The 12,561-nt window shown below is 47.8% G+C and overlaps 1 protein-coding gene across 2 annotated transcripts in view; it reads left to right on the top strand.

Annotated features, from left to right (window-relative positions):
- The window catches only part of ABCB7 (ATP binding cassette subfamily B member 7), a 110,798-nt gene that overhangs the window by 41,873 nt on the left and 56,364 nt on the right, over window positions 1–12,561 (top strand). For both annotated transcript variants that reach the window (XM_014068863.2, XM_014068862.2), the window contains exon 4: window positions 3,765–3,884. In XM_014068863.2, coding sequence (XP_013924338.1) covers window positions 3,765–3,884 — 120 coding nt within the window. The remainder of the gene's footprint in view (window positions 1–3,764; window positions 3,885–12,561) is intronic.

The raw sequence follows: 12,561 nt of genomic DNA, 5'->3' as shown, positions 1-12,561 counted from the left end.
AGGCGATTACCAATGCTTCATTGAGAGAGGGGTTCTTCCCCACTGCCTTGAAGGAGGCGGTGGTGAGGCCCCTCCTTAAGAAGCCTTTCCTGGACACAGCTTCTTTAGCCAATTATCGTCCAGTCTCCAACCTTCGCTTTGTAGCGAAGGTTGTTGAGAATGCGGTAGCACGTCAGCTTCCCCAGTCCCTGGATGAAGCTGTCTACCTGGATCTGTTTCAGTCGGGTTTCAGGCCCAGATACAGCACAGAGACGGCATTGGTCACGTTGGTTGATGATCTCTGGTGGGCCCGGGACAGGGGCTGCTCCTCTGTCCTGGTCCTATTAGACCTCTCAGCGGCTTTTGATAGCATCGACCATGGTATCCTACTGCGACGACTCGGGGGGGGTTGGGAGTGGGGGGGGCACCGTTTTATGGTGGTTCTCCTCCTACCTGTTGGATCGGTCGCAGTTTGTGTTGACTGGAGGGCAGGGATCGACCCCGAGGCGCGTCACTTGTGGGGTGCCCCAGGGGTCGGTTCTCTCACCCCTCCTGTTCAACATATGTATGAAACCACTGGGTGAGATAATCTGTGGTTTTGGGGTACGGTATCATCAATATGCTGATGGTACCCAACTTTTCATTTCTATCCCAAACCACGCAAACGATGCCCTCAACGTGATGTCCCGATGCCTGGAGGCTGTGTGGATCTGGATGGGGAGGAAGAGGCTCAAGCTCAATCCCTCCAAGACTGAGTGGCTGTTCTTTCCATCATCCCGATTTGTGCATCTTATTCCATCTTTGATGATAGGGGGGGAAATTTTAGCCCCCTTAGAGAGGGCCTGCAATCTGGGCGTCCTCCTGGATACGCGGCTTAGTTTAGAAGAACACCTGACGGCCATGACCAGGGGGGCCTTTTACCAGGTTCGCCTGGTACGTCAGTTGTGCCCCTTCCTGGATCGGGATGCTCTATGCACAGTCACTCATGCCCTCGTCCTTTCTCGCCTGGAATACTGTAACGCCCTCTACATGGGGCTGCCGGGGCTGCCCTTGAAGAGCAACCGGAGGCTTCAACTGGTCCAGAATGCGGCTGCGCGGTTTATCATGGGGGCACCTAGGTGCTCCCATGTTACACCCCTTTTAGGCGGCCTGCACTGGTTGCCGGTTGTCTTCCAGGTGTGATTCAAGGTACTAATTATGACCTTTAAAGTGCTCCATGGCTTAGGCCCTGGGTACCTGCGAGACCACTACTGCCACTGGTAGCCTCCCACCGTCCAGTGCGATCCCACAGAGTTGACCTCTTCAGGGTGCCGTCGGCCAAACAGTGTCGGCTAACGACCCCCAAGGGGAGAGCCTTCTCTGTGGGAGCGCCTTCCCTCTGGAATGAGCTGCCCCCAGAGCTTCTTATAATCCTCGACCTCCGGTCCTTCTGACGCACCCTAAAATGTTAGCTTTTCCAGCAAGCCATCCTGGCCTGAACAAAACAAATTAATTATTGATCATTGTTAATTTTAATTCAAATTTTTTAAAAAAATGTTATTGTCAATTCTAATTGAGTTTGTTTGAGATATTCTATTTAATTTTTTTTAAACTTTTGTATTATGTGGTTTTTTTAATGTTGTATGCCACCCTGAGTCCTTGGGAGAAGGGCGGCATATAAATCTAATAAACCAAACCAAACCAACGAAACACATGTAGCCTGGATAAGAAATGAGAGAGGAAACATGACAAGAATCACGCTATCCTAATTGGCTACAGATATGTGCCTTGTTTGAATGCCAGGAACTTGCCAGGATTCTTGTTTTAGGCCTTAGCCTTTATATCTGACTTGTAAAGATGCTCCGTCATCCAGATCATGGTTGTCCCAAAGGCGCTTTTTCAGGAGGCAGTCTGGATTTTCTTGTTTTTTCTTTGAAGACGTTTCACTTCTTATCCAAGAAGTTTCTTCAGCTCTGACAGGAAAGTGGGGAATGAAGGATTTATATTCCTTGCATTCAGCTGGTCATTTGCATTCTTTTAGAGCTGTGATGGTGAACTTATGGCAACGTGTTCACAGGTGTCACACAGAGCCCTCTGTGGGCACATGCACTGTTGCCCCAGCTTAGCCAGATGATCATCGGGTTTCCGACGTGCGCATTCACACCGGACAGCTGGTCATCGGGTTTCCTTTTTGACCAAAAAGATTTGCCATCACTGTTTTAGTGATTTAGGGGTGTTGAAGCACTTGCAGTTTTATCTGTGCCCTCAGAATCACCCGAGTGATGTTCCTGGTTCCCGCGGTCTGCAATTTTTCTCTGCAAATCCATTCCTATTCCTACACCATTCAAAGGTTGTTCATCTCAAATTGTATAGCTAAAAGTCTGTAGAGATTCTCAGGTGACCCTGAGGACACAGATATACCTCCAAGTGCTTCAATGACCTTCTAAAAGGATGCAAATGACAAGCTTGTCTGCATGGAATATAAATTCTTCCATTCCTCACTATCCCATCAGAGCTGAAGAAGCTTCTGGGATGAGAAGCAAAACATCTTCAAAAGGAAAAAAAAGCCAAGAACGTTCATCTGCTCCTGAAAAAGCACCTTTGGGATTTATATTTAATTCTGTTCACAAACATTGTATTGTGAAATCAAATCAAATATCTTTATGACAGATTTTGACCAGCATGTATAATAAAAGAGTGCAGAAAAAGAGAAATAGTGTAATATAGCACCTGTTTGGCAAAGGAAATAGTTTATACAATTATTAGGGAAGAAAAAAAAAGAATAGGGCAATAAAAAAGCATAACTAATTAAAAATTTTGTACGTTGTATAACTTGGTGAAAATATATTATCAAACATTGTCAATAACCTTAAGTATATCTTAATTTTTTTGTTTCTGTACGTAGAACAATGTGTGAGAGAATACAGTAACAGAGCAGAATCTGTTTGTTTTTTGTTTTTTGTTTTTTTGCTCCATCTGGGCTTACCATTTGTTCCCATTTCTCTTTCGATTGAAAATTTGAAAAATTAAAAATGAGCTTTGTTTAAATTGAAAGTCTCATTGCCATAAATAGAGAGCAGTTTACTAGCTAATATTGCATCTTTTTGCCTATAGCCTTGCTCTCCCAAATCTTGTATGTTCCAAAGCTAATTTTTAGAACTCAGAATCTCTGATAGTTACTGGAACTTTGATTTAGTGTTCCCCTTCCCCAGCATGGAGGGGAGCAGGTGCCTTGATCCTTAAATCCAATTTACAAACTTGCTTTTGTTACATCTCCATTTTTATAGGACTACATGCTGTAGATATTATTTACCATTTTGTAATGTGAGAACATCAATTGAAGATCTTTGGAACCGGAGGTTTTATGCTTGAATAAAATTATCCCTATGTTTTTAGTTTCGCTGGTTAAAAAGACACATAAAGTGACAAAAAGGGTGTCTGTAATTCATTTGAGCTCTAAAGAAGGAATGAATAATACAGGACAGGACAATCAGTTTATGAAGGAAACTTAGTTCTGTACTTGAATCTTTAGCAGCCTTGTAATGCACAGTTACCCAGCCTCATAGCCATTTAGTTCAAAAGATTTGACATTTTACATGCAATTAAACCACCTAGAACAGTTTTCTTAATCTTAAGAGTGCTATTACTTCATACCCATTGAACCAATTTCCTTTGGTGCTGATTTTAATTCAAAAGTTTCTAACTAAAAATAGCTCACATTTCTTGGATTGGGACTCAGGAATCAGCGTCATTTGGGGAACCTGTTGAGATCCTCATTTCCATCTCACAACCTTTTCTCTCCACAGTTGAAAGAAATAGATGGTGGAAAGATCCTCAAAGCAATGCTTTCGTATGTCTGGCCCAAAGACCGGCCTGATCTTCGTGCCAGGGTCGCCATATCATTGGGATTTTTAGCAGGTGCCAAGGTAAGAACACTAATGCAAGCTGAAATTGGTGGCCAGGCTTTTGCCAGACAAAATATCATCAGGGGAAAGAGAAGCTGATATAAAATATTTTGATTGGGGTGGTTCTCACAAAACCTTTTTGAAGATGCATTAAAGGCCTCCGTCTCTGTCTTAAAGAACCGTTATTTTCCCTGGTGCTTTGATACTGCTATAAGTGCCTATGAGATATTTTCATTGATGCATACTGTACATATGATGAAAACATTAAAAGCTTGTTCTTAAGCATTACTCACAATTTTCTGTCCATGGTTAAACCAGGCTGCATATCCCATTCTTCTTGTTGCACTCAACCACAAAACTAGCTACTCTTAATCTTCATTTATGCAGTTGTGTAGACACTCACTTTCAATAAGCTTGCAGTTAATATGCATAGCTCATATCACTTGCAGGCATCATGGCAATTCTGAACAGACAACTTGCTATCTGTTGGTTGCCTTCATCCCTTCCAGTTTGAAGCAGCCCTCAGAGATGTACGTCATCTTCTGTTAGGCTCAAGTCAAGAATCCTTTGCCGGGGAATTAATTTATGCAGACTGTCATTAATAGAGACTGAACTTAAATGACAATATCTCAAATTGTTCTCTTGGTGGTATTTGCTAAGGTTCTTCTGTTGAGAGTTTCCCAGGCTGTGTGATCATATATTTCACCACAGTATATGAGATTGGACAGTATTGAAATAGAATATACCCCTTAGTGTATTCTTGGCAGCTTATTTGCAAGCATTTGGAGAGAGAGGCTTGTAATATATGCTTGTGGTGTCACTGGCTATTCTGAAAGAAGACAGAAAGTATGACAAGAAGAACATTTTTTTTCTTTGTTCAATACAGCCATTTATTCGTGGGCTTTTTATTTTGTATTCTCTCTAAAAAGGACCCAAAGAAATCATCTTTGATAAGTGTTAATTTAATTCTAGTTAGCTCAGACTAGTGCCTTAGTATAGCAAGCAACATCAGTCCATGGCGCTGGAGTGAATTTGCCAGTGGGCTTCAATTCCAAAATAAAAAGAATTATTTTATTATGAGGACAGCCTCACTTTAATAGAATATACAGCCTTTGGTGCTGCACCAGGTCGAATCAAGTGCTCTCTTATCTGCATTCCCCAGACTTTCCTTACTAGAAAGCGAAGGAGGCTGCAGGGAGAGAACATGAGGCTGGTGAAGGAGGACACCTTTAAGCTTTTCTTTAACCCTTTCAAGGAGGGGGAAACAGGGAAAAGGTTGGCAGGATGTCTTCGCCTAGATAACTATCTGACCTAATCCTTCCTGCAGCTACCATGCAGGGCTGGGGTTCAGGATGCAAATAAGTATTTTGGCCCATGGAAATTCTTAAGGGAATTATGTGGGGGCACACCTCTGCAGTGTGCATAGTTAAATATGTACATAGCTCTTTCCGCACCAATCCGTGTTCCCTTCAAAAGCAGCCCTATTAGACAGAGCTCTCCCAAAGATGGCCAGCCAGCAAACATGACTAAGGCTAGCTTTTTATCTGGATCTCCCCATCCATAATCTAACTGGCACTGTACTTTATTTACATTAACCAAAACAAAAAAAAATGCTATTGGCTTTATTTTTTTCTTAAGATAAGAGTACAGGAGAGAAAAGAGGAAGGACTCCAGCAGATTAGAGCAGCCCCTTCAGCCCATGGCCTTAAGCTGCAAAGAAAGGAAAGGACTTCTGGAGAAGACGGTCAGAAACCGTGAGACAAAGAGCAAAGCAAGTTGTTTTAAGCAAGTAGCTCTCCAGCCTACATTTGTTGCATGGAGTATGGAAACGAGCTTCCTTGTTAGATCTCATAGAAGGCAACCAGGAACTTACCTTAGGTAGACTACATGTTATCCACAAAATCTCCTAAATGCTTTCATTTTATTTGAGATTCACTTTAGCCTCCTCTCCTCCTCTCAACCCAGTTGCAGAGCCATTCTTAGCAAGCGACGGGCACCAGCAGCTAGAGACGATCCAGTCACTCTTTTCACCAGCGGAGGGGTTTGTAGAGAATAAGGGGAGGTTTTAGGAAGGCAGGATGATCAAAAAGGACAAAGAGGCCACAGTGGTGTGATGAGAGTTGTACCCCTTTTTAATGGGCGGATCCCCTCCCTGAACCCCCCCCCCCCCCGAGGTGAAGTCTGAGGTGATTCAGTGGGGAACAGCAACTTGTACTCATGGAAAGCCCCCCCCCCCCCCCGTAGGTTCTTGACTGGAGTATAAAAACTGCTTGAATTACAAGGTAGCCCTTGTGAACTTCCATCACAACAGTGAAGAGCTTTCATACCTGGGTTGATCAGGTGCTGCTTGCCTCATCTGGGGATTCATCTGCACACCTGTAATCACACCAGCTCACCATCCCTCTATATCGCCTTTATCAAGCTCTCTGTCTCTACTGTTACTGTTATGGGAATCCCTTGTCAACTTCAGCTTTTACTTTGAATTACACAGGGAGTGCCTTGACAAGTACTAACTTTTTAAAAATTGAAGCACTATATATTCCAGCACCCATGTCCTTACTGATATTTTTTTATTTTCAATTTCCTGCAAGAGTAACTGCCTTGGCCAGGTGAGTGCAGCTGAGATCAGAAAACGCTGTTTTGTCTTAGAAATAGGAAGAGATGGAAAGCTGCTTCATTCGAAGAGGGGATTTCGGAATTCTCCACTAAATCTTTTAATAAAATAAAAGGGTGCCCTCAAATGCAAGCTCTCGTTTTGAACAAGAAAAGAAATAACCTCACCGGAAAAACACAGCTTCAGCAGTGGTGGGTTTCGTATAACCAAAGGATAATGTGTAATTACCATAAATTGGAGCAGTAGCTAGATTCACGTGACACATGGAATAACAAATTAACCTGCAGTATAACTTCTTAGCCTGGGATGCTTTACAAATGCAGAACTCACATAGTTAGGCTACGGTTTAGTATGATATGCCCAGTGCAGAAAATGAGTTTACAGTGTTAACTATGGCTGAGCTCAAAGGGCAAATTGTACTGATGTTGTTTTGCACTATAATTCTCAAAAGACCCAGCCAGCAATCAGCGCATCTTCAAACAGTGGTTGCAAGTATTCAGTTAATTAATTAATTGAAGCCATCTCTGATTTGAGAGCACCCCAGAGGCATCTAGATAGTCACTATTCCCAGTTTAAGCCCCAAGGTTGCAGTCATGAAAAATACTTGAGAAGGGGGTGCCAGGTGTTTTTTTTAAAAGATATAGCACTCTTCTCCCAAGTCTAGGTGCCCTTCAACATTCTGCACTACAGTTCCAATCAGTTGTAGACCATCTTAGTCTAAGGAAGGTAGAGTCAGAGAAGGCCAGTGCCCAGATTGCTTAATTCTTCAAAACATTTTCCCACTCTTGAGAATGCTGACAACTGCGCCTGTAATATATTGAAGTCTAAAGTAGTTGGAATTAAACAAAGATGACATTGGTGTCAAATATGCTCAAGCCCTTTATTTCAGCTAGAAGGGTAGGGAGAAAAAAAATCCTCCCCCTTATGGTGGTCTGAGTCTTACTCAATCTTGGATCCTCTCTACCAGACGCCTGGGAGTTTGAGGGTTTCCACAGAGGGTTTGCCTGGCACTGAACTCTTCTGGATGTTCCTGGGATTGATTGAGGGTCTATGACAATTTGTTGCAGCCAACTCGCCATGACCAACTCGCCACAGCCAACTTGACACAGTCAACTCATCATGGGACAAGAGCTACACTAGGATCAAAGAAATGGTGGAATAGAATCATTAAAGGATGAAAATGTCAGTTGGTCCTACCTGAACTGCATGTTTCGAAGAAGGCGTGGGAGGAGTCATACATGGGTATTACCACAGCCCTTTTGCCCTGGAGACGGAGGTAAATCTTGAGGCCACATCTCCGTTCCTCCTTCTGATCTCCCAGATTAACCAATGTTCGTAGCAGAGCACCTGGAAGGAAGTGACAGAGACAGCACAAGCACACATCCTTCCTGCCTGGCCCTGCCTGACCACTGAGCTAACTCGGGCCCCTGGCGCAGTGCGCCCTAAAAAGGGGGGGAAGTGACTCCTCCCACGCCTTCTTCAAAACATGCAGTTCAGGTACGACCAACTGACAGTTTCCGAAGTGAGGTGTGGGAGGAGTCATACATGGGACATACCAAAGCTAGGTGTCCCTGGGAGGGATCAATGGGCCTGAGCCCTCGAGAGTCTAGGACTCCCTGAAGAACCCTCCTCCCAAAAGCCGCTTCCGTGGATACGAAAGCATCTAAACGGTAATGCCTGATGAAAGGCGAGGGAGAGGACCAGGTGGCAGCCCTGCATATCTCCTCTATGGGAGCCTGGGTGGCCCAGGCTGCTGAGGTGGCCGCACTTCTGGTGGAGTGCGCTGTGATGCCCTCTGGGACCTGAAGTCCCAGTGCCTCGTAGGCCTGTGAGATGGCCGCTCTGATCCACCTGCTAATGGTGGCCGGGGAAACCTTGGCTCCCTGGGTGGATGGCTGAAAGGACATGAAGAGGGCCTCTGAACGTCTAAAGGGCGCTGTGTGCTTCAGATAGATGCACAGGGCTCTTCTGACGTCCAACCTGTGCCATGATCTTTCCCTATCCCTGGAGGGCTGCGGACAGAAGTCCGGCAGAACTATCTCTAATGCCCTGTGGAAGGGAGAATTGACCTTCGGCATGAACGCGGGGTCCAGCCTGAGGATGACCCAGTTCTCCAGGAAGGTGCAGAGGTCCAGTCTGCTGGAGAGAGCGTTGAGCTCAGACACTCTCCTGGCTGAGGTAATAGCAACCAGGAAGACGACCTTAAGGGTCAGCAATTGTAGGGAAACCTCCCTCAAGGGTTCAAACGGTGTCTCCGTCAGTGCCTGGAGGACCGTGGGTAAGTCCCAGGTGGGGAATCGATGGGCCACTGGGGGTTTCAGATTCGCCGCTCCCTTAAGGAAGCGCCTTAGGACCGGATGTTGAGACAAAGGTCCCCCAGGGACCCTGGAGAGGGCAGAGACTTGTCTCCTAAGGGTGCTGGGGGCTAGGCCTTTCTCTAGACCTTCTTGCAGAAAGTCCAGGACCTGGGGAACAGAGGCCAAAGCTGGGGAGAAGTCCCTTGCTTGGCACCAGTCTGCGAAAGCGACTCAGGAGGCATTGTAGATGTGAGTGGTGGACTGCCTCCTGGACATCTCGATGGTCTTAATGACCTTCACAGAAAATTGTGCCCCTCTCAGCTGTTACCGCTCAATCACCAGGCGGTCAGATGGAGCCACTCCAGATGGTTCAGGGACCCCTGGTGAAGAGACACCTCCCCCAGGGGAATCCTCCAGTGAGGAGCTGAGGACAGCTCCACCAAGTCTGCTAGCCAGGGGTGGCATGGCCAGAAGGGAGCCACTAGGATCATCTCTGCTCCCTCTGACACCAACCTCCTCAGAACCCCAGGAATGAGGGGAAGGGGGGGGAAAGCGTAGAGTAGACCTGGTGGCCATCTGCAGCGAAGGGCGTCCGTGTCCATGGCTCCTCTGGACGGGAACCTCGATACAAAGCTCGGCAGCTGGGCATTCGCTGGGGTTGTGAAGAGATCCTCGTCGGGCACCTGAACCTCTCGCAGATTTGCCAGAAGATGCTGGGATGGAGCTGCCACTCTCCGTTGCTGACCGTCTCCCTGCTGAGCCAATCCACTTGCTCGTTCTCTGTCCCGGAGATGCTTCTCTGCCCAGTTCCCCAATCGGAGGGCCTAGTTGCGAAGGGCCTTGGAATGGGTGTCCCCTTGTCTGTTCACGTGGGCCTTGGCTGCCACGTTGTCCATCAGGACCAGGACATGGTGACCGGTCACCATGGTCTTGAAGTGACGTAGGGCCAGATGGATAGCCCTGGGCTATCTGGGCCTCCAGGTGTGCTCCCCAGCCGAACAGGCTCATGTCTGAGTACCTTCCTTGCTGGTTCCTTGAAGAGGGATTCTTTGTCTAATGCTGGGGTCAGCCTCCAACAGAGCGAGAGCATCACCTGAGGTGACACTCGAACCTTGAAGCTGGCGTCGCTCGTCCCGGCTCTCTGGTATGGAAGCAGGAACCACTGACGCTCCCTGGCGTGTAGGCGAGCCCAAGGCACGATCCCTATACAAGAAATGAATTTCCCAAGGAGCCTGGAAAGAAGAACTACAGGGACAGAGCGTAATTTGCGAATTTCATGGATGAGCTGTACAATGCTGTCCTTTCGGTCCTGGGAAAGGAAAACCTCCCCAGACACCGAATATATAATGGATCCTAGGTGCTGGAGACTGGTAAATGGGACCAGTTGGCTCTTCTCTAGGTTGATAGAGAATCCCAGGGACCTGAGAGTGTCAATGGTGAGCCCCAGGTCCTGCCTGGCAGTGTCTGGGGACCTGGCTAGGACGAGGATGTCATCCAGGTAACAAAACAGTCGGACTGTGAAAGCACACAGATGGCCCGGGGCCACAGCCAGCACCTTGGCAAAGGTCCTGGGGGCTGAAGCCAGCCCAAAGGGAAGGGCTCTATATTGAAAATGATTGCCCTCATGGGAAAATCTGAGGAACCTACGATGTTCCGGGGCGATTCTGATGTGAAGGTAGGCCTCCATCTAAGATGGATTTCAGGGAGGCCATCTTGAACCTACGGTAGACCACCCTGGAATTGAGCAGTTTAAGATCCAGGATGACTCTCCACCTCCCCCTAAACTCTTGGGGACCAGAAACAGGTTCGATTAGAATCCGGAACCCTTCTCCCCCTCTGGGCCCTGATATCTAACAGGTGTTTGATGGCCTTTGCCTTAAGGGCCCGTTTGGTCGGATCTGTGGAGGAGGCAAAGGTACGGAACCTGTTCTGACCCCCCTTCTCTGTCCAGGAATGAAAGCCAAAAGCCACGTAACTAAAAAGGTTTCTTTTAATCAGTCCAAGCTCTTGTTGGCTGCAAGCCCAAATAAACAAAGATAATAGCTCCAGCAGAAAGTCCTATTACTCATACCCCAATGCAAACCCCGCTTCTCTTATCTCAACCCACTTACCCAAGTTGGCATCTCTCGGTTTGTGAACGCGAACAAGAACAATCACTAGAACAGAAACGGAACGTTGACTTCTGCAACCAGGGCATGGCACCAGCAGTCTCTTTATACTCAGGAGAGGCTCCCAATGAGCAACAGCTACTCGCAATCATCTCCTGTAAGTACTCAGTTGTTCCTTCCGTCGAGTAACCCTTCGACAGGATGCATCCTGCAACAACTCCCAAGTGTTTCCCTGAACACTCCCTCTGATCCAATGCTCTGCCGCCACCTGGTGGCCAACAGCTCCTGCCAGGCCACAACAGGAACCTATTTGGGGGTTGTGAGTGGAACTCCAGCTGTAACCCGAGTTTAACAGTCTGGAGGACCCACTCGTCCGAAGTGACGTGCTCCCAGGCATCCGCAAAAAGGGACAGGCGACTGCCGATGGGGTGATCCGCGAACGGATCACTTGAACCTGCGGAATGGGCAACCACCTCCTCCTCGAAAGGGCCGCTTGCTCTGCTGCTGGCCCCTGAACCTGTATCTAGGAAACTGCCTATCCGCCTGCCTATGGAACCTGGGGGTCTGGTACCTCTGGTTCTGGACGTCCGATTCAGGCGGGTGGTAACATGTTCTCCTAGGGTACGGAGCATGCCGGTGATCTGACCATCTGGTCATAGCCGGGAAGACCTTCCGCTTATTCTTATCCTCCACCAGGATAGGATCCAGCGAAGCACTGAAAAGATTGTCCCCGGCGTAGTCTGCTCCTGCCAGGTGCCACTTAGTCCTGGACTCCGCCTGCCAGTGGCACAACCACAGCAGGCGCCTGGACACTACAGAGGATGACAAGGCTCAAGAAGCATACTTAACTGCATCCAGAGTGGCATCTGCTGAGAACTGTGTGGCTGCCAGCATCTTAGAGATGTCCTGCAGCAGTCGTACCTCCGTGGCCGGGGTCCTGTCTCTCAACTGTTCCAGCCACAGCACTGTAGATCTATTGAAAAAAGATGCAGAAGAGGCCGCCCTAATGGCCCAGGTTATTGCTTGGAATGACTTACGCAAAACGATGTCTGCCTTCTTATCCTCTGCCTTAAGGCAGTTGGCGATATCTCCAGTGACCATGACTGAAGCTGAGGCTAGGGTGGCGACCGAGGTGTCCATCTCGGGAACCTGAAGAGCTTGGGCAAAGGTAGAATTGAGATTATAGAATCTTCGCTCATTGCCCCCCGGGTTGGGAAATGATCCTGGCTTAACCCACTGGGATTTAAGCACCTCCAGGAACATCTCTGGAGTGGGGATCTCCTCTTTCTCCACCGGTGGTCTATGGAAGGGTCCCTTCTTGTTACCCCCACTAGTGCTAGGCGCGATAGTCGCAGGCCTGGGATCTGGAGGTGTATCCAGGTCTGCTGTGGCCCTGGCCTTGCGAAGTAAAGAGCTAAATAAGGAGGGGCGAAAAAGGCCAGCGATGTTGGGGGCCTCCGGTGCCTGGGCATCCTCATCCTCAGAGAACCCCACCTCCTTTAACTCATCCTCCTCTAATTCTGAGGATTAGCAGTGGCAGTGGAGGGGGAGGGAGACCTGGTCTCTCAGGTAGCAGAAGCCCTGAAGCGATCCTGGTGACCCCTGGGTTGGTCCTGGGAAGACCCACTCCTGGAGCTCTGGAGCTGGTGTTTCATCCCAGAAGCAATTCCCTGGGCTAT

The sequence above is a fragment of the Thamnophis sirtalis genome, unplaced genomic scaffold (genome assembly GCF_051295495.1).
Source record: "Thamnophis sirtalis isolate CommonGarterSnake01/CBP01778 unplaced genomic scaffold, rThaSir2_p1.2 scaffold_13, whole genome shotgun sequence".
Classification (NCBI taxonomy): domain Eukaryota; kingdom Metazoa; phylum Chordata; class Lepidosauria; order Squamata; family Natricidae; genus Thamnophis; species Thamnophis sirtalis.
This window is presented reverse-complemented; position numbering and strand designations above follow the sequence as displayed.